Consider the following 22689-nt stretch of genomic DNA (forward strand, 5'->3'; position numbering starts at 1 on the left):
TTTTGGAGGGGAGTTGAGGAGTAGTTAAACTGCCCCTCCTCTCCAGGCAGCTGTTAACAGCTGGTTTTGAGTTGCTGAAGGAGGAGTTGAGGGGTTCCTAGAAATCAAGAAACCAAGTTCGCCCCCTCCCCATCTTCTCCATATAGAGCAAACACTTGGACCTCCAACACTTAACTCACTGTTGAGATTCCTTTTTAAATCACACTCACACTTCTTAACATGTGCCAGGTTCCCTCCCCTATACAGACACTCTACATATTTATACTTGAGACAAAGTAAACAGAGAAATATATTAGGTTCTGCTTTCATTTATTGGTATGACCTTACAGAGAAGTGAGTTCAGGAGCTTACAATGTGATTTTGAATTAATGCTATGTTGGGGGCTTTGGTCATTGTAGGAAACTGGTCTGATTGGACCAAAGGAATGCTCAAATGCAGAAAGACGAGTGTAAAAAATAACCAAAACTTAATAAATACAGCTCTTTAAATGTATTTCATTTAAAAACGCTGTTCTGTTACTAGTGGCAGCGTCACAATGAAACTGACCTGGTATTACTGCGTTTATATGAGACTTCCTCCCTGTGGTTGAACTGGGTCATTACATTTTACAGCTTTATGACAACAGCTGTGATTAATACTTTGGGCATAAAACTTACAAGCCATTTGTCTAATAAGTCTGTATCTTCCCCAGAAGTGCAAAAGCAGTGAATACAACTGCAGCGATGTTTAGAAGAGGATTTAAATAGTTTGCAATGAAATGTTCCTCTGAAAACTAAACTTTACCTGACATTTTTAAAGTCTGGTGAATATCTCAGTTTGTATGTATATGTTGCTCATGTCTGCATTATATGCACTGTTTTGTGTTTTTCTGTGACAGACTGTGGAAACAAATTTCCTTATGGGACAATAAAGGCTATCTATCTATCTATCTATCTATCTATCTATCTATGCCAACTATTTTCTTGTCTAATGATTTTCTCAGCAACATTATGTTTTATCTGATCAACAGTTAGAAACCCCAAAATAACCAGTTTATAATAAAATAAGAAAAAAAAAGTCCTCACATTGGATGAACCAGCGAGGTGATTCAAACTACTGTATTTACCTGAATGTTTGCTGATTAATTTTAATTTGATTAGAGCGCTACATCACACAACTTCAAAGATTTATTTTTTTAAGTTCCGGTGACAATGATACAACACAGCACACACAGATCCGGACAATTTAGTGGAGAAAAACACTGATGCTTTGGTTCACTGTATCATCTATCTATGAGAAAAGTACAGTACTGAACTTGCAAGCTGTACATACGTGCATTGACATTATACTCTACAAAATACTGTATACAGTATATCCAACACCATTTAGCCATGGGGCATTCATAAGCAGAGTAGAGCCACTGTCCCTCTGGTCCTTTGTCTTGAAATCAACAACATAAAAAATGCCAAAGTAGATCAAACAGTTCTCAAATCAGAAAATCACCACACAACGACTGAAGGAGAAGCAATTAAAATTACAGTACTCATCGATGAATTACAACTTCATAATTCTACAATCAACAGTTATAAATGATTATAGTGGAAGTGTAACAAGTATGCAGCAGCATGGTGAAGGAGGTTTTTAATTTGTACCATATATACAATATTGGAGAATGACTTGGCCTCAGCTACATTAAACCTCAAATAAATGTGGTGAGTTGCTAAAGAGCGTCTGACAAGTCTAGAAACACCCTGCGCCCACAGCAGCCTGGATTTCCAACTCAAACAGTGAGCCCCGGTCACACACATACCATGTGTACACATGTCGGCAATAGCAGCGTCTCCAGAGTGGCTCGCTGACGTTACAACACTTCTACAAACTGGTGAAATACACTGCCTAGCCAAAAAGAAAAGTCGCCACCTGGATTTAACTAAGTAAATAGGTACGAGCCTCCTATTGGATAATAACTGCATGGGCGATTATCTTTCAACTGGCAACAAGTTATTTAACCCCAACTGATGCAATGAGTAGCTTCTCATTTCTTAACAACCATGTCTAAAGACACATCCCGTGGTTGTGGAAAGGATGTTTGAGAAGGGTCAAATCACTGGCATGCATCAAGCAGACAAAACATCTAAGGAGATTGTAGAAACTACTAAAATTGGGTTAAGAACTGTCCAACGTATCGTTAAAAACTGGAAGGATAGTGAGGAACCATCGTCTTCGAGGTAGAAATATGGTCGGAAAAAAATCCTGATTGATCGTTCACTTCAAACCAAATCGAAGACATTAGACATTAGAAATCAGTTTAATAGTGAAAGTAAGAGCATTTCCACAATGTGAAGAAACTCAAGGGATTGGGACTGAACAGCTGTGTAGCCTTAAGAAAACCACTAATCAGTGAGGCTAACTGGAAAAAAAGGCTTCAATTTGCTAGGAAGCAAATGGTTCCCATCATAGTGGGGAACCATTGTATTTGAGGAAGAAATGTGGTTGGAAAAAAATCCTGATTGATCGTGATCAGCGATCACTTAAACGTTTGGTGAAATCAAATCGAAGAAAAACAACAGTAGAACTCAGGGCTATGTTTAATAGTAAAAGTAAGAGCATTTCTACACGTACAGTGTGAAGGGAACTCAAGGGATTGGGACTAAATGGCTGTGTAGCCTTAAGAAAACCGCTAACTGGAAAAGGGGCTTCAATTTGCTAGGGAGCTTAAAGATTGGACTGTGAGGCAACGGAAGAAGGTCAGCTGACTACCTGAATATACTGAATGAGCAGGTTATTCCATCAATTGATTTCTTCCCTGATGGCACAGGCATATTCCAAGATGACAATAGCAGGATTTATCGGGCTCAGATTGTGAAGAGTGGTTCATGGAGCATGAGACATCATTTTCACACATGGATTGGCCACCACAGAGTCCAGACCTTAACCTCATTGAGAATCTTTGGGATGTGCTGGAGAAGGCTTTGCTCAGTGGTCAGACTCTCCCATCATCAATACAAGATCTTGGTGAAAAATAAATGCGACACTAGATGGAAATATATCTTGTGACATTGCAGAAGCTTATCAAAACAATGCACAATGAATGCGTGCTGTAATCAAAGCTAAAGGCGGTCCAATGAAATATTAGAGTGTGTGACCTTTGTCTTTGGTGGCGACTTTTTTTTGGCCAGGCAGTGTATAAGGTTTGTTTATTTCCACGATGAAAAGTAAGGTAAGGTGGTAGCTGCATGGATGGGTGAAAACACAGCGTGTTGGAAACATTTTCAGTTTACATTCAAAATCGTTAAATTCACTTGCTACTAAATTATGCCAATTCTTACTGCTTGGGACCATTAAAGCAACACTATATAACTTTTGCTGAGCAGAGGGAACAGCAGCCTCTGTGGCTACAAGTGGTAATTACAGGATTCTGCTAATTTAATTTCAACTGGATCCTAAGTTTGAACAGTGAAGGGTTCTTGAACACAACACAGCCATTCTAAGACCACCACCCCAGAACAACCAACTGTTTTACTGGTCACTGACACTGACATGCGGGCATCTGAAATTGTGTCACTTCCTGCAGTTTATTTATCTTAGCTTAATATAATTCATCTTTCTAAATCTGTCTGTTCAGCAGCTAAAGTCCAACCACCATAGATTTGCTCTACTGTGTGGAAAGTTTCTTTCTACATACTTAAGAAACTTACTCATACTTACTCCTTTTCAAATCTGTTCTCTCCTTGGACCAGGGTTTAAGATATTTAGTTTCTCACCTGTCTCCTTTATCGATAATGGTATTCGTAATCAAGGTCAGGCCTCAATAGCTGGTGTGGAATGACCTAATGTAACACTTATTGGCTGGAAAGCATTGCACACTTTTCCCAGGAGATCATAACCAAAGTTACATAGTGCAAGAACAGACTTCTGGGAGGGGAAATGACACATACGCTTCCCTATCATTAGCCGTGTATCATCTAAACTATTTTGATTCTCACATTTTAAGGGAAAAACAGTTGCATACTGTATACATTTTATTTAGAGTTTGTTCACAAAAAAATGAGCCTCAGGAGAACAGGGTTAATTGGATATATAATGTTTTGTTATTTCAGAGTTTGTCCATTTGTTTGAAGGATCTAATAAGTTGTCACTCTCTTTAAAAACTAAGGATGGTAAAGTTATAAATATTCCATAATTAATGTGCATTTTCTGCTTACCTTTCACACTGAGTATTTTTTCTGAGCCACTCTCTTAATACATTAGGTTCTTTCAAGTACTTTTTTATAGCTCTACACATTATTCTTAGTAAAACTGTTAAAAACTGTCCTAAAATTGCACAAATAGAAACAAAAGTCAATTTGATTCTGTCTTTTTTAGACTGAGCCCCAGTAGAATAATGGATAGGTTAACATAAAGCCTAATTAGCGTGTGTGTTTTATAGTTTCTGGAGACATGTGATACCCATATGTCTAATCAAATAATAACATGGACCTGTACCTGTTCATACAGTATTGCGGACTTACTTATTTTCCTAACCCCCCCAGCATTTGACTGGGGGAGGATGGTGTCGATTGAGGCATGTTTGATTACTGTATATATGGTGCTTGATATGATGGCATGTCCCTTTATGTCTTCTTCTCTTCTACATTATTGTATAGTTTAAGACTCTTCATCGGTGGCGCTGGGGGAGCGCTCCTACAAAAAAAGCAAAGAATTATTTTTAATAAGACATCTGGACCCAGATCTAAACTAAACTGTACTGGGTAAAACTGATACCAAGAACCAAAAAACTAAGAAAATGCCCAATATCGGTTTGTGAAGTTCATTCATTATCATTTGTTTCACATGGTCTAAGGTCTTAAAAAATAATGTGGAAATCTGTTAAAGGTTTTCCATTCAGTTTTCAATCAGGTTTCTGATATATTCTGTAAATGATTGTCAGACAAATAAAGGATGAAAAAAAAATAAAAATCATAATTTAAACACATTCGAGTCTGACGATTGCTACTGTGCGGGAAGTAGAGTCATGACAAGGACAGGGACAAAAAAAAGTCAATCTGCAGTGAAGGAAAATGATAACTAGATAGTGCTTCAATTTGTACATCTACATAGTCCATTTGTCTGACTTCTCAGTTGTTTCCAGTCTGCATTGAAATTATGCTTTTCATCAGGGTTACATCTATACACACAGACTGAGATACCTCTTCCTGTTCATCCTCAGAGTCATCGTCGCTGACAACAGGTTTGGCTCTTGTTCGTCCTGTTCGTCTGCTGCGCCCCTTCCCTCGATCTCCACCTTTATCCTTCCTCCCCAGACGGATTTTGACTTTCACTGAGCGAGCTGCATGCAAAACAAACAGAGGTTTACAGTAAATAGACCTGAAGCTAAAAAGAAACATCATGAAGAATTTCAGTTTATTCATGTGAGTCATTAAAAGGTCTTGAGTATAACATTGTCAATGAGAAGAGATTAACTAGTCATCACAATACACTGTCACCACTGACTAACTAAAAGATAACAAAACTAAAACGTAAAATGAATTTACATAAAATACAGACACGCTTACATTCAGACTCTGATCCTTCCTCCTGCTCTTCGTCCTCTTCCTCACTCTCATCTCCGTCACTTTCCTCCTCCTTCTCAAACTTTTGCCTCAAGCTGGTGAACACCGACTGAAGCACGATGGAGTCTTCGTATATCTGCTCAGATAACAGAAAACAACTCTTTATTATGATCATGTACATTTACGTAGCAGTGAAAGAGCAGTACACAATTGGGCCTTAATCATGGATGTTCAGGATGTGTCTCTAACTGGACAGTATATAATGGAGACACAGATAGAAGATGTTTTTACTGTTTGATGGGGGAATATTTAAAATAAGGGACCTGTCTTACCAGTGATCCTTCCAGGTTAAAGGTCTGAGCATTTTGGAATAGCAGCATGACGTCTCTCTCCAGATCACCCAGACTGCGGTAGCGGTGACTTCGAATCCTCTCCTACAGTAAAGATACAACTCACTTTAATTATAGCCTATAAATTTGTTAAATCTGTTGTTAGTCTTCCTGTGTGTTTGGGCTTTTCTGGAGCACTGAAAGAATCTTTCCTTCCTGTGATTACCTTGATCTTCCTGAAGTCAACTGGCTTCCTTATCAGTTCATAGTACTCTGGCAGCTCTTTCCTAGATGGCAGCTGGATGAACACCTCGCTCAGCTGACGCCCACTGGCGCTGAAGGAGATGGCACCATCAGGTTTAGACAAAATACACTTTTGTCAGCTTACCAATAACTAGTTTCCTCTGCCAAAATCCAAAACACACGTTGCATCCCTTCTCCCACCTACCACCTGGCAGACGTTACACCTGACCCGAGAACAGGGGCCATGGTCATCAAGGCTGGCAAGCTCTACCCACACAGGCTTGGCTCCAGAGGTGACTGGAAACTATTTCTCCGCCAGTTTTCACCAATTACAGATTTAGTATAGTATTTATTAGTTGGCATAGATAGTATAACTGATCGAATGCTAGAATTGGAAAAAACATAAAATGGTTTTGATGTTTTGGTGAGAGCACACTAGACATTTAGTTATTTAGAGTTTTACTGAGATTTCTGATCTCATGCCAGGAAATGTAAGCAGTTGTAAGCAGCATGAAAACTGTACAGGGCATTTGCTCAACTATGACTTATCTTTTATCATATCATATCCCTTCCTTTTAACCTGCGTTTGGCCTGAAGACTGCAGAGATGTGTAACTATATTCAGGTGAACTAAATCATGCAAAGGTTGAAAAGAAACATCTAATGTGGAAGTACTATACTGACACACAATACTATAACCACTTATTTGCCATTTGCACCTGTGTTTGGCACATGGCACCTTCCTTGAGTGTTGAAACCTTTCTTCTGAACAACTCCCAGGCCCCTGAGTCCTTACCATGCATATCATTCTGTCGCGTGGGTGACAAAAAATCTCAGCACACTTTTAAAATCTGTTAATATGCACTGCTTTTGGGTGCATAAATAATGTGTATCACAATGAGTCATAGCTGATCGTTTAAGCTAATTTCTGCTACCTGTCTTTGTACTTGATGACAGAATCCACAATTTTCCTCATCTTCTTTGTAAGGGCAGGAGGATTTGGGGAGAGTTTCTCAGCAGGTGGTCGTCCCCTCTTCCTCTGCCTCTTACCATCATCGTCCTTGTCGCCACGTCCGCGCCCTCCTGAGGAGGATGAGGGACCAGGGAGATCCAGGTCACGGTCCCTCTTCCTCTTGCGGGTTGTCTTTTTGTGACGTACCTCTTCCTCCACCTCCTCCAGTGTGCCCTCCTCTATTGCCTGCACAACAAGACAGAGAGTGTGAGATTAAAATACATAAACGTATATCGGAAAGGAGAATCATGCCCTTACTTCACAAAGTACAACGCTTGTAGTATTCTGATTACATTTTCTACTTGAGAGTCTGTTTCAAAAAACAACCTTCAGCCACTGCTTCTCGGTCAGTGAATCACTGTAGTCCACCTCCTTTCGCTGCCGAGAACCTCTTCCAAACATTTTCTCCTCCTCTTCCTCACAGGTGAGCCGCTCAACTTCAGCGTCATCCTTCATGATCCAAGTAGGCAACTCGTCCTCCTCCATCAGACGAGGCTTTCGTCGTGGGTTACGGGCCTCCTCGCGACGTCGGTCCAGGTCCATACGCTAGAGATGAGAGAAAATCAAATACAGAAAAGATTTTGGCTGTGTTAGGACATTAGCAAGAGTTTACACTCACAATACAGATACTAACCATAAACTGGTCAAATTCTTCTTCACTCCTGGCAATCATCTGGTTGACCGTCTCATCGTCTGGCACCTCATCCTCCTCCTGAATACAACAAAGACACATTGGCAAGCAGAGCATAAGAAAGCACAATCTTTAAATTTTGTGTTGCTGGTGCACGCACACACATTCATGCGTAGACACACTTCTTGACCCCAGACCTCGTCTTGCTCCTCGTGTTCCAGGATGGCCTGCAGGAAGGCCCTGCGCTCATGGCTGGATGACTTCTGGTCAAACATGCCAGCCTGGATGACCTTCTGGTCCACGTTTAGTTTGTATTTAGCTGCTGCCAGGATTTTCTCTTCAACACTGTTGACTGTACAGAGACGCAGCACTCGCACCTCATTCTGTTGACCAATACGATGAGCTCTGTCTTGAGCCTGCAGGTCCTGGGGAGGCCATCAGGAGGGAGGAAGACAAATCTTTAAATTTGGGCTGAAATTAGAAGATTTTGTCGTGGTGGTGGAAACTCTTGAACGCCAATGCTGCGACACAGACTTGTCAGAAGGGTAAACATCAACTGTGATTAACCCAAGCACTTCTGCAATTACTTTCCATAAATGTTATAATTGTATAAACATTATCATAAGTGACATTTTTTTTTCTGTTTAAGTAGCCGGACATTTCTTCTGCACAATTCTGTGACAAATGCTGTGTCCACATCTGGTAATAATTTGGGTTTTGGGCCTTTAAGTGCTAAAAAAAACTGAATTAAAGTTCAAGTGAGTTTGATTTATGATTTGTTGTCAAATATGTCTTTGGTAAATTACAATAATGTGCATCACACCTGATGTGGGTTCCAGTCAGAGTCAAAAATAACCACAGTATCAGCAGATTGCAGATTGAGGCCGAGGCCTCCAGCTCTTGTGCTCAGGAGAAAGATAAAGTACTCTGACTCTGGGTCATTGAACGTCTTCAGCAACATTCCTCTGTCCTCAGCTTTCGTAGTGCCTTAGATGTAAGGAATGTGGGCAAAGAGAAGAAAGACTGTTAAAAGAAATATGATAGACAGAAGGGAAACATTCATTCATCACACACAAGGAAACATATCTCACCATCCAGACGCAAATACTTGAAGCTGCGGTATGCAAAGTAATCCTCCATAATGGTCATGAGGGAGGTCATCTGACAGAATAGTAACACCTTGTGGTTTGTGGCTCTCAGTTTAGGCAGGATTCGATCCAACACCTCAAACTTTCCTGAAGCCCGATACAGGTCAGGGCTGACGGAATGTAAGGTGGATATGGTTACAAATGAGAATGTCTGCGTGTGTGATCATGACCCAGAGAAGAATCAGCACTTACCCCTGGACTATCCCACCAGAGAATCCTAAATGTTCAGAGAAGGATTCCTTGAAAAACAATTTATGAAAGAAGTGGTCAGGAAAAAAAGATGTGTGCTTTTATTTAAATTCTTTTACATTTACACTTGATCCTATTATCTATTATCCTCGATTATAAGACACTTCTCTCAAGTCTGTCAAACAAGTCAGTAACTGGACTGAGACTAAACTAAATGGTTTTGCGTCACACTCCTCAGTGTTACCTCGATTTGCTGGAACATATACGGGTGGTTACATATCTTCCTTAACTGCATGATGGTGTTCATCAGTGTCTTTGTGCCTCCTTTACCCTGGTAATCACAATAAAATAAATGTACAGCATGTAAATGGACATATTTTTTTAATTCAACATTTGTTTACATATAGTTGTGCAATGACAGTTATCAGCCACCTTAAGTAACATATAAGTAAATGCAGTGAGTATGACTTATATCCCAAATTCTGCAGGCACCCTTTAAAGCCCTTTGGCTGATATTAGTTCAATTTCTGTATGCTGTATGAGTAACCCCAAGTCTGTGGCATTCGAACAGTTTTTAAAAATATTTATGAATATTGTGTTGCTGTTCTGACAGAGCAGGCACTAATACTGCCGTCCTTCTACACATAAATCTTCAATATTAAAGAATTTATGCCTTTACCTTCTTGTCCTTCTCTGATCCATCAGTGAGAAGGACACCCTTGGCCTGCATGTGCCTGTACAGCACCCTCTGAAGAGATGACATGTCACACTTGATCACATATTCCACCTGATGGAGAGGAGAAAACGACTGTATAAATTAGAGAGGTGGAGAAAGGGACCTTGTCCTATCATCTTTGTTTTCACGGTTAACGGAGTGACAAGAGCATTACACAATCCTTCCTTCACATTTCACAGCATTACAGATACTAGGCCTCTTCACAGCAGACAGCATTTAGGATTATCATGCTCCATTCAAATGTCCCAGGAGTCAATATAATGAACCAGCATGTCCAATATTAGGGCACTGAAAGTGGAACTGCTAAGTGGAATTCAGATTTGACATGCTGGGAAAGACCAGACATGCTAAATTGGAGGTTTTTGTATACCATCATCTGGATCTGGACATGTATTAATGCGGTTTTCAGTGGGCATGCCTGTCTGTTTGTGTGTGTCTGCGTGTGCTGAAAGAGGTGAGGCATGCCTTCTCTGGAAGCTGTGCCTCCACTTCCTTCTTTAATCTTCGCAACAGGAAGGGGCGTAGCACTTTGTGGAGACGACGAATAATCAGGATTGTCTCTTCTTCATTGAGGTCCACCTGGAGAAGAAGAAACAGAAATTTGATATACTTGTTTGACAAAAAAGACACCAGTTAGCACCTCTCAAACACTTCCTGGGATATGGGATATGAATGTAGACCAAATTTTCTACAACTTTTGCACACCTTCTCTCCAGTCATAGCGAAAGGAGCATTAAACCACTGCTCGAAGGTGCTGCAGCTCTTGAAGATGGTGGGCAGGAGGAAATTGAGGAGCGCCCACAGCTCAGGTAGTTTGTTCTGCAGCGGCGTTCCTGTCAGCAGGACACGGCGTGGAGCAAGGTAGTGGGTGTTCAGGACCTGGGTCAGTTTACAGTGGTGGTTCTTCATACGGTGGCCTTCGTCCACAATCATGTACTTCCAACGAATCTAGGAGAGGAGGAGATTACATCTGGATAAAGTTACAGTACCTTATCGCTTCTAGTGCTTAAAAGGATGATTTTTTGTCCACTCTGCAGTAGTGCCAAGATCCAAAAGTGGCTCATCGTATTCTGCATATGGCACACCACACCACTGAAGCTGTGCCAGGCAAATGAGCCACATTGATGCTGTGCCGGGCATATTAACACTTTATATATTTAGGTGTGATGGTTTTGAGTTCACAGTCTATGCTTGTCTGCAGAGGCATATTAGTGATGTGCCCAGGCGTACTTTATGTCCTGATGTACTCAGCACAAGTTAATAAGCTATTAGCACAAGCCCTGATTGTTGTTAGCCCAGCCACGGTAGCGAGTCTGACAAGTTGAAAACCAAAATGTCTATCTAACCTATCTAGATAGATAGAACACGTCGATATGCCCGGCACAGCCTTTGTGTGGCACATATGCCTATTCCTAGCCTCAGTACATGCCCTGCAGACTCTCAATATGGTGCATATGCCCGGCATAGCATCAGTATAATCCTGGCATACCAAGATTATTCCCACCACATGGTCAATATTCTTAGTACAACTTCAATGTGGCACACCATGTGATGAGCCACTTTTTGATCTCTGCATCTCTCCCACTCTGTCCTCATGGCTCAGGTAGGCTCAGTCCCAAACCAAGAGCCTTGAGCCACCACATGGTAAACTCTTGCCTAGACACAATACCCACCTGTCAGTACAGTCAGGAACCCTGACTATAAGAGTGCATAGCAGCATGGTGGTCACAGAGGATACTGGGAGACGTGGTTTACAGGTCATGTCAATGTGTTTTAGGACCTAGGAGAGAGGACTGAGATGCAGTACAGGGGGAGGTCAGATTGGCCAAACTCAAATTCTTTTGAAAGGATTTGGGGAGATTTAAGGAGCCAACAAACAATGCAAAAGCATATCATTAGCAAATAAGACATACAAAGCAGAAGGTGTATATGGGTAGAGGGAAAGGGTTACACTGTGGTTGCCTTGATGTGTGTTTGTCCATGCAGTCCATCTCACCTTAGCCAGTACTTGTTTGTCCTTGATGATGTATTCATAAGTGGTGAGTAAAACGTTAAACTTGCCACTACGCAGCTGTGGGACAAAGGCTCTTCTGGCTGCCGGAGACCCCTAACATGACACACACACACAGAGTAGTAAAAAAATAAATAAAAAAAGTAAAAACATATTTTATAGTTTCTAGGCACGCACAGTTTTACAACATGTGTTTATATGCATGAAGACAAAATAAATACATTTGGGTGGTGCGGTTGCAAAGCTCACCTTGTAGGACACTTTCACAACTGTTGGTGCCCACTTGTCAAACTCATACACCCAGTTAGAAAGAGTTCTGTCAATAAGAGTAGCTCATTAGGCCATTTAATAGTTTAATCCTTTTTGTCCATTAGTTATGTTTGTATAAATAGCTTCAAGATCATTAAAATATCTACAATATTTAAATATATTTAAAGTTAATGAGGGTTAGCTTACGAGAGGGGTACAATAATGAGGTAGGGTCCATTGAGCCGTTTGTGCTCCATGAGGTATGTAATGAGTGCGATAGTCTGGATGGTTTTTCCCAGACCCATCTCATCGGCCAGGATGCCGTTCAGGTTGTTATTGTAAAGAGAAACCAGCCACTCCAGACCTTTAATCTGAACGTCAAAAAAGTAAATTTTCATCAGCAAGAATGTCTTTCTAAAAGTCTTTATTGTTGCATGCTATGACTATGCACTATTTATGTGGACCATGCAAGTTACTGTACAGTACATACTCCTCATAATTTGCTATGGCACCAAACAGGGAAAAAATTTGCTTATGACAATAGTCATCTGTAGGGGCCATAACACACCAAAGCAATGGTCTGCCATTTTCTGTTGTTCTGTCGCGTCTGTGACACTTTGTTTTTCATCTTCATCTCATCTGAACATTGAAGTACATGAATACAACATGATCATCTAAAATGAATAAGCAGTAAAGCGGTGTATTCAAGTGCAAATCTATGGCCCAGACACAGCTGATGTGAGGTGATGTCACAGTCGGCCTTGGTTTGGTGTGTCTTTACCTTTACCTTTACTAAGATGAACCATGTAAAAAATCCATTAAATTGTCAGGCATAAGAATATCTAATTCCTTCATGTACATGGTTACCTGATACTGCTTGAGCTGTCCATTTATCAACAAACTGGACTGCTTCTCCACCTTCTCTGTGACAGCGTGAGCCACCGAGTAATATGACTGGAGTCCTCGAGCAAATGCTGCGCCACTATACTCATCATCCACATCCTGCTTAGCATTCCTGTGTATAATAATTTCATTATGCCAAAAATGTAGAGTTTTTCGAAAACTTTATTCAAACACCTTACAGGGACAAACAATTTTGAAAAGATTTTATGCTGTTAAACATGACACATAAATTGCATTAAAGGGGAATTACTGTTTTTTACAACCTGGACCTTATTTCTGGGATAAAATACGATCTTTTAGTCACCCATATGACTTTGGTGTCATTTGGAGTCGTTCGGATAATATTGAGATCCGCGTATAGTGTATATCCATATAGTTAGAGTGACTGGGGCACCGCAACGCAGCTTCTAAATAACACATTTTCTGCTGTGAAACTCGTTCATTTCACCAATGTTTTGTTATGATACACTAGTGCTATTCCCCGTTGAGTCCGGAGTTACCCGTTATCTATTCACGGACGTGCAGCGGTTTGTTGTTCTTTGACCAGCTGTTCCTCTCTCTGCCTCCGCATCCTCCTTTCAACAAGCTCCTCATCCGTATAGTCTGGCTCAAAACAGCAGCAAATTACAGGTAAACAAGCCACGTGGGGTGCGCGGGGTGCACAAGGTGCGCGTGGTGCTCAGAGATGCCATTATCCAGGTCATCGGTTAGTAGGTCAATCTACAGACCCCGGATGATGATAACAGGTAACTCCGGACTCAAGGGGGAATAGCACTAGCGTATCATAACAAAATACTGGTGAAATGAACGAGTTTCGCGGCAGATAATGCGTTATTTAGAGGCTGCATTTCCCCAGTCACTCTCACTATATGGATATACGCAGATCTAAATATCGTCCAAATGACACCAAGGTGAGTAAAGAATCGTATTTTATGCCAGAAATAAGGTCCAGGTTGTAAAAAACGGTAACCCTTTAGAATGAAAACGAGTGCAGTTGTTTGCAGTACCTTGTATATGTACTTACTCAATAATGTGTCTGACATCCACCTCTGAGACATCTTCGCTGTCGGGGTCTGTAATCTTCTTCTTTTCCTCTACTTGAGTTGCTGAAGGCTGAGGCTCCTCTTCTTCCTCCTACCAGACAGCTAGTCAGTGGCAAGTTGTTTTTTTCCCCTTTAGAATTCAAAAGTGGCTCCAAACATGTCTTACATTACAACCCACCTCCTCCTCTTCCTCCTCCTCACTGTCTTCACTGTCTGAGCGGGGAGCCACCTCATAACTGGACAGACAGACATGAATATTGACATTAAATACACTAAAAGAACATACACCTTAAGCTTGTCATTCTTAGGTACAATTAACTTCCAAACCTCTGTTTCTGCCACTTTACACGCAGACTTGTTCGCTGGTAACAGGGAACAAAATTGTTGAACCAACAGAAGAATTAAGAGAAAACTTTGCTATTCTTAAATAATTACTACTTTTTGGACAAAAAAAAAACTGGCTATTACAAAAAACACAGTGTTACCTAGAAAGATTAATCCAACTGCTCAGTTTTCATCAGCCTGTGCTCCAGGCGTAGGTAGGATCAGTTGTGCTATTCTCTGCTTATTTTAGCATATTAAAATAAAGAATTAGGATGATGGGTGATATACATGTTAACAACTGCCAGATATTAACATGATATTAGTATGTAATATTTAAACTGTTAGGACTGTGACGGTTAAGCAAACATGCCAATATATAGAAAAACTATATAGTTGACATGGTAGGTGATGTTAAGTCATCTATACTGTATATTTATATATATTTATAATGTTTGGGAATGCAATGTATGGCACACCAATATACAAATATTAGCATGTTAGCTAACTAGCATAATGTTAGTATTCAAGGTAATGTTTAAACATGAATGTGCCATACTTAGAAATGCAAAGTTTATGGTAGAATGCTAATAGACAGTTAGCATGTTAAGTAACGTTTAGAGATGCATAGGCTACTGTTAATCTAAATAAAACTATTTAACACACAAGTTTACAGTTTTCATGTTAACTGAGCTAACTAGGGCACGTATATGTGCCCTAACAATGTGATGTTTAGCACACCAATCCGGAGTTAGCAAGTTAGTTAATGTTTAGTTATGTATTGAATACTTTATATCCACGTAAAATGTTGTAATGTAACCTTTAGCACACTAAAACTAACATGTTAGGTAAGCTAATAAGCATAGCTTTCTGTTAGCATGCTAGGCCATGTCAGGTAAAATGTTGAACAATGCAATGTTTAGCACACTAATAAACTACTAGCTTGTTAGTTGAGTGCCATATATTCAGCTGTATATGCAGTATTTTGTATTTTAGTATTATAGCAACATTTAGATAATAATGGTAATTGCAGTAACAGCTCCAATGCCCAAAGTTTCAACAAACAGAACAACAGACTGATTTACATCGCCATACATCTTGCAAGACTTCTTTTCTATACATATTTGCCTCCACAAGCCAAAGTCTCTTCCTCTCTCCAGTCAGACTCACCCAGGGTTCATCTCCAGCCAGGTCTCCAGTTGACCTGCTTTGGGAGCATCCACCCCTGTCAGGATGTTTCCACTGTCCACATGGATGACCTTCACAGGCAGGTCACTCATCTGACTGGTCTCATCCAGAGGCTGCAGGAGGAGAGGGAGGCTAGTTAAGTTGTTATTCATTCAGCAAGCTGATTGGCTTAATTGAAACTACTAAACTGACAATGGGCAGAGCTTGGAATATTTAATTTGTGGTGAAATTTTACATCTGTGATCTGTTGCTGGTCAGCTATTTTATATTTATATACACAAACATTTCATTATTCTCATGTTTGGCTTGGCCACCACCAGCTTTTATGTTTGGCTTCCTGTTGAAGATTATCATGACTGTATAGATTTTATATATAATAAAATATTAATGATTCCATTCTGTGACATTTGCCTGCCGTAAACTGTGAATAAAACATGCAGAAACAGTGTGGCAACACTAATGTAAGAACACTACCCCATGAAGCATTTAGTGAAATTTGATCTATGCAGTGCTTAAAAGGAGGTCTCTATAGAGATCACAGAAAGCAACACAACAAAGAATTGTGGTTTGCTTTGTTGACTGAGCATATTAAAAGATAAATAGTTTAGTTCAAATAAATAAAACTGCTTCTAGTTAAACTGTAGATAGAGTAATCTATAACAAAAATAAATTATTTGGGATATTCTGTTCACCTCTCCGTCAGGCCCCAGGGAAGGAGCTTGACCCTCCGCATTTTCCAACTGCAAAATAAACAGAAATGAACTAATCACAAAGAGATCACACACAAGTCTCAGTTCCAAAAGTATATAGCTGTTCAGACCACATGATCAGAAGCAAATGCCACTGGTTGTCAGACTTCCCAGTACCAGTGGTACAGAATGAATCTATATATAGATATGTATTGATCCCATTTTCCATACCTTCTTCTTTTTCTTCTTCTTCTTTTTCTTCTCCTTGAGGGCCTGTGCAGCTTTGTGGGCTCTGACCAGCTCTGTGAGGTTGGCAACATACTCATCAGTTTGCTGCAGCAAGTAGGCCAGACGCTTATCCTTCTTCTGGTCAATCAGTTTACGATAGCCCTCCTCATCCTCAGCCTGAGAAGACAGACGTATATATACTGTAGATATAGTGAGCAAGAGAGTTTGGGTGCAGGTAATGTGCAGGCTTGTGTTACCAATATTATGGTTTCTTCTTACCATAAGCCTTCTCATCCTCTCTTTCTCAATACGCTCATTCTCCTTCTTCTGCTCCCGTTCGGTGTTGGCATGGTAAGTGGCCACAGCTTTGGTGAGTTTCTGCATTTTGCCTGTGATTGAACGATGGTACTCCTTGAAGTCTTTGGCATGCTGGAGGATGCTGTTGAGGTACTCCTAAAGTTAGATTGGACAAACAAAAAAAAAAATCACAACAATAATAGTAAAGTCAAGTCACTCATTCCAAAGGATATCTTTTAATAATATCATACATCACAGTTTGTCCTCTACCTGATGTTTCTGTCTACGTTTGCGCTCTTGCTCAATCTTCTGCTGTTTCTCTAACTTCTCTGTGATGCGGGCCTCTCGCAGAGACTGACGCTTGCTTCGCTTGTAAGCCTTGGCATCAAGGGCAGTCTCTAGAGCTGTGTCACGACGCATACACACCACCACCTCTTGACGCAGCTGTGGACAGCGGTGCACACAGAAACACACTGTAAAGTTGTGAAGGTCTCTGACACACTGCGGCTGGAAAAGATGCGTCATTGTTTAGGCTGAATGTAAAGCTGTGAAAAGGAGACAATGCCTACCTGTCTCTGGAAGTTAAGTAGTCGGAGGGCTTTGAGCTCTATAGTAGCTTTGGTACGTAAATCACCAGCCAGAGACCCCGGCAGGTTTTCCAGTTCTGCAATGCGATGGGTAATTCGAGCCTGTAACCTAAGGGAGCAAACAGCACTGCATTTATACATGCTTTGTACATTTGATTTTTCAATATCATATGCAAGAAAAAGATTGAGTTAAATGTAATCTACTTTACAAATGTTTTAGATAGCTAAAGCTTAATTCAGCCATATCCTACACCAGAAATCCAAATGAGACAGAAGAAAGTGCATCCCCAAAGGTCTTGGTGTACCTGTACTCCCTCTCCTGCAGTATCTCCACTGGGTCGAGGCCACAGGGTTTCTGAATGGGTGTTATGCGGTTCTGCTTGGCGTGGTAAGGCAACATGGGAGTTGGTTGTGCTGGCTGCCCGGGAGACTGGGTTTGTGGGGGCATGACTGGGGAGGCGGCTGGGGGAACTGAAGGGGGAGCAGGAGAGGGCCGCCCAGTGGGCTGAGGGGGGATCAGTTTTTGGGGTGCGTTGGAGGGAGCTGCTGCATTCACCATGGGGCCTAGAAAAAGGTGAAGTCAGGGAAAGAAAGGTCAATAACATACTTCTATAGCAGCAGTTCCCAAACTTTTTTGGCCGCACACCCCCTTCTATATCCCAACCGCACTGACGCACCCCCAATCCCCCACACCTTAGAAAAAATAAAAAAAAAAGCAATAAGCTTTTTTATAGCCATATTAGAGGCAGCACGTTTAATCATCCTCAAGTTACCAGAACACACATATAACAAAGTAATCACGATCACAACAACGCGCTCTCGCATTTGAATTAAACTGAAACACTGTAACATTTTCAATATAATGAAACAAAGTTACGCACAAGCTTCCACTTTAAAGAGCAAAGGGGATGGATGACAGGCTCAGAGGCAGAAAGCAGATACGTTGGGGGAAATATGGATAATATTTTCAGCCACACAACAAAAATTGCAGCAACTTTAAATGACCGTGGAGCTAACATAACCCCGTCATCATAACACAGCGGTTATGGAAATAAAATTAGAACGCCAGTAATTTGAATAAAATTGTAATAAAGTTACACACGACCCACAACATAAATAACAAAGAGGATAGGCTCAGGAACAGATTTTAAAAAATGAGGATCCATCTGACGATTTTCAAGTGCAGCACAGCTGGCTCAGTTAGTTGCGCATATACAGTGCGTAGAAGAAGATAACTTCTTCTCCGCCATTGCATTTTTCATCTTGCGCACCCCCTAGAGGCAGTTCACGGACCCCCAGGGGTGCGCGCACCACACTTTGGGAATCCCTGTTCTGTAGGATATGAGGAAGATAACATGTCTGTAAAGTTCAAACCATCATTACGTTCATAATTTCATACTAAGTTGCAGGTAGCATGTAGTGTATCAGTATATCATTGCGGGAAAAAACTAAGGTGACCAATAACATTATTTATGGCGCTGCCCCATTTATCCAAGTCAGCTGTGACATTGAGACAGCATACCTTATACTAGGGCTCTGAAACTGTAACACCTAACGGGAATGTAGCCTTTACTGAAGTTATCATTTACAGTGACTTTCCTATTATGACACGTGAAAGTTTTTTTCATGTATGGGCCACATATTACAATATGAACCTTCTACTAAATCAAAAACTCTTATCATTGCAACTAAGAAAGATTTTAAGATATATTATGACTTTAACAGAATAAGAATTTATTTTACATTTTGGCATATGAACAAACATTTTAAATTTTTTATTAGCACTTACTAAATCCTTATATGTTAAAAACAGAGCTAGGTTTCAACAAAGCTGCTCCCAACTTCAAAAGAGACAGAAAGGTTTTAGAAAGTCGTACAGCAGCACTACACTACCTTCAGGCCAGGATTTAGGAGGTCCATTGGGGTTTTGTCCCTGCATGCCAGCTGGAGTACCTGATGGGCCTGGAGGAGGCATATTGGGACCCATCATTCCTAAAAAACCAAAAAGTACAGATTATATTATGCTTAATCATATATGCAAATAATTGCCATTTAAAATTTGAAAAGAATACTGTGGGAGTTATGTAAACATTTGCAGAATATTTAATATTATACATAGGACTTTGTCTTATCTATTATTTACCAATCAGACTGTAGGATATGGCTTACCATGAGCTCGGCTGTATCCTGAGCCTATTGGCCCAGGGCCTGGTCCTGGTCCTGCTGGACCACCTCCTGGACCACCTCCAGCTCCAGGAGCCAAGCTAGGGATGGGTTGCTGCTGCATCCCTGGCATCGGCCTCTTTCCTTGGACAGCCATTTGGAGATGGTCTGGCAGGGGCTGACCCCGTGCCAGCATTTTATAGGCCATGATTTGGGCTCTGAGTTGGTGAAGCTGGTTCTGGTTGAATGGAGTTGGGCCACCTGGGCCACCATGCCCGCCAGGGCCAGTTGGGCAGCTAGTTTCAAGGCCAGACCCAAGGCTTGGGACACCGGAGCCAAGACTGGGACCAGGGCTAGGGCCAGGTCCAGAACTGCCTGCAGGGCCAGGCCGGTTACTGGGACCTAGTGAGTGCTGATCTCCACTGGAGCCATCTAAAGGTGCGGTGGCAGAGCCAGGTCCACCAGAGGAAGAAGAGGAAGAGGATGATGGCAAAAGAGGACCAGAGGGGGGTCCATTTGAAGGGACAGGGCTGGAATGGTCAGAGCCACCTAGAGGAGAATGGTAGCCTTGAAGACAAAGATAGAGAGTGGGTAGGCTGGTAGAGAGAAGAACTCACCTGTCCCTAAAGAAAACATTCAGAATATATATAAGCTTATGGGCTGTCAAGTACAGTTACCTTACTATAGCTAGACCAAGAAATATTCTAATTTTTACATTTTGCCTTTGTCCAGTATTAATGCTAAGCAAAGCTAACAAGATGGGACCTCGCTGTGTATGTATGTACAGACATGAGAACAATATTTCCAAAAAAGGGCAAAAGAATTCCTGCACTAAAATCATACAGCAGAGCACGATAAACAGTCCTGCCAGACTGTCTCAAAGTGGTTTTAACTCTAATTCATTGTGTTGAGCCTATCTGTCTAACTGTCTCGTTTACAAGGTAAAGAGTCTGAAAACAATAGTTTATTGTTTGTGTCATAGCTTGTGACGGCAGAGACACTCCCTGTCAGCCACCCACTGAAGCCACATAACCACCCCACTTACAGTTAAAAGCAACAACACTTGTCTTACACAATGCTGGAAAGAAGGAAATTGCTTAAGTCTGGTAAGATTCCTACCTTGCGAGTGTTGGTCCAGAGGACTGGGTGGGGGCCCCATCCCGCTGTGCCCGCCCTGTCTCATAGACAGTCCCTTCATCTGACTGAAGCGGCTCTCTTCACTCAAGTTCTTCTCGTGCAGTGCTTCCATGGGCTGTGTGAAAACAGCCAGTAGAAAGAGACATTAATAATAAGAAATACAAATGAGTTATTATGTAATCAAATAAATAATATCAAAAATCATGCACTTTAAGAGTTGCTAGATCATCAACTCAGGCATGTCAGGCAGTGTTCTGTGGCTAATATTGTATGCTTGTCAAACATTACAACAGACCATGTCCGCCCAAACAGTGTATAATATACTCAGTATATCATTGTGCATGTTAATGAACATGGAGAAATCTCTGGAGCAAACCTGGTTTACCTCTGCTAGAAAAGTTCATACGTCCATTATGTGTACAAATACATACGGTCAGGTTTAATGCTTTGCTCAGTACATCCTGTGTGTAAGTGAACATAAAGTTTTATTCATTTTAATGACCAAATCACTTTTGTAGATAAGAAGTGCCGACATGGTGTTTTCTAAAGGACAGGAATTCCCAGCAGTGGTGGCAGCTGTTGATGTCCTTACTTTGTGTAGAGGGTGCATATTGTCCGGGCCATATCCTGAGGGTCCTGGCTGTGAGTGTCCAGAGGAGGGTGGACCAGGGCTGGGGCCCATCATGTTGTGAGAGGAGCCGGGGGAGGGCCCAGGGCTGGGGCCCAACATAGCGCCAGGGGAAGGGCCCGGACCAGGGGAGGGACCTGGACGAGGGGTGCCTCCCATGGGGGGATCCGGCGTTGACATTGCCCTGGATCTCCTGCTCCTAGATGAGCAGCAGGCACCTGAGAGCAAAGAAAGAAACGAAGAGGAGGAAAATTATCTTTGCAAAACTCTGAAGGATGGCAAAGCAACATGCGCAAGTTACTTATCCAAATAAGAATTTGCAACAGTTTTATTTATTTTTTTAATATTAATGGCAGTGAAGCTATATCCCACTTAAGCTGATAAATAATATATGTGCACAGTCTTTGCAAGAATGGGGTGAATTTTGTTCAATGCGTATCAGATGTCTCTGTTCTCCTGCTGTGCTGCGCCAAATCACCCCTCGCGCGCATCTGCAATTACAGCTGGCGGGTCCACCACTGAATTTGACACTGGAAATACAGCAAATCATGCACGTGAACCTCTGCTGTTGAGAATTTCCTCCAGCAGACCATCAAATGTGTTTCGATAAATATATATAAAAAGGGGAATGGCGGAGTGTGCTTGTGCGACTGACCTACCCGCATCAACTGGACGGGAAGTCCTGGATGGATTTCTGAGCTCCCGATCTGATATTTGTGCGGTAATAAAAAAAGACGCAGCAGTTGTTGCAATTAGTATACTCACCCTCTTTGTAATCTGCCCTCAAGCGTTGATTTGTCTCACCGACGTGGCTCGAGCGCCCCCCTCCTCCACCGCTCCAATGACCGAATGTCTAGTCACGGCTATCCTGCAGCGCGCATGCGTGCGCACCGAGCGCAAGGTCCTATTCACAGTGTGCAACAAGCCAGAAAGGTAGTCTAACTTAATATATGTTAAATTATGAACTGAATATTGGAAGATAAATACAATAATAATTTATACAGTAAATAAATAACTGCAAAGGAAAAAATCAAATAAAATACAATATGAATCAAAGAGCCATAACTAAGACAAACTAAACTATTATTAAATGCTATGACTGGAGTTTAAGAGATCTCAGTCTGCAGACGGAGCTCTATATGCATTATTGACGTGATTAATATTCACTAGAAATGTAGAATGTGGCACTTTTTGTAAACACTTTTCAGAGAAGGACAAATTACAAATTGAAAAATTAATTCATTCAACCCTAACCCCTCAAAATCATACATTATAGTACTGTAATTACCAACTGTGGTAGTGTGGCTACAACTGCTAAATAAATATCTAAAATGACCTGAAACTGGTTTACAGCATCATCTCTTGTGCATCATTTAGCTCCTGTGGACCCCAACATAATGTCCCAGAGGTGTTCTTTTGGAATTAGG

General features: G+C 41.3%; 1 protein-coding gene across 1 annotated transcript; it reads right to left on the minus strand.

Moving 5' to 3' along the window:
- Window positions 1–1174: 1174 nt before the first annotated feature.
- smarca4b (SWI/SNF related BAF chromatin remodeling complex subunit ATPase 4b) lies at window positions 1175–22168 on the minus strand. The gene is made up of 34 exons (XM_084565725.1): window positions 22028–22168; window positions 21227–21480; window positions 20617–20749; window positions 19504–20064; window positions 19228–19326; window positions 17640–17898; window positions 17317–17443; window positions 17018–17191; window positions 16730–16903; window positions 16454–16627; window positions 16226–16273; window positions 15516–15646; window positions 14191–14260; window positions 14006–14115; window positions 12946–13093; window positions 12286–12449; window positions 12079–12145; window positions 11815–11925; window positions 10524–10766; window positions 10284–10397; window positions 9762–9869; window positions 9327–9413; window positions 9086–9132; window positions 8837–9003; window positions 8569–8732; window positions 7910–8170; window positions 7749–7826; window positions 7442–7660; window positions 7038–7300; window positions 6087–6195; window positions 5864–5965; window positions 5535–5667; window positions 5169–5308; window positions 1175–4662 (listed from the first exon to the last, which is right to left on the minus strand). Exons 2-34 carry the CDS (start codon window positions 21440–21442, stop codon window positions 4627–4629), a joined length of 5037 nt encoding a protein of 1678 aa, XP_084421851.1. The 5' UTR covers window positions 21443–21480; window positions 22028–22168; the 3' UTR covers window positions 1175–4626.
- Between the last annotated feature and the right edge of the window lie 521 nt (window positions 22169–22689).

Source organism: Chelon labrosus (assembly GCF_963514085.1).
Source record: "Chelon labrosus genome assembly, chromosome: 2".
Taxonomy (NCBI): domain Eukaryota; kingdom Metazoa; phylum Chordata; class Actinopteri; order Mugiliformes; family Mugilidae; genus Chelon; species Chelon labrosus.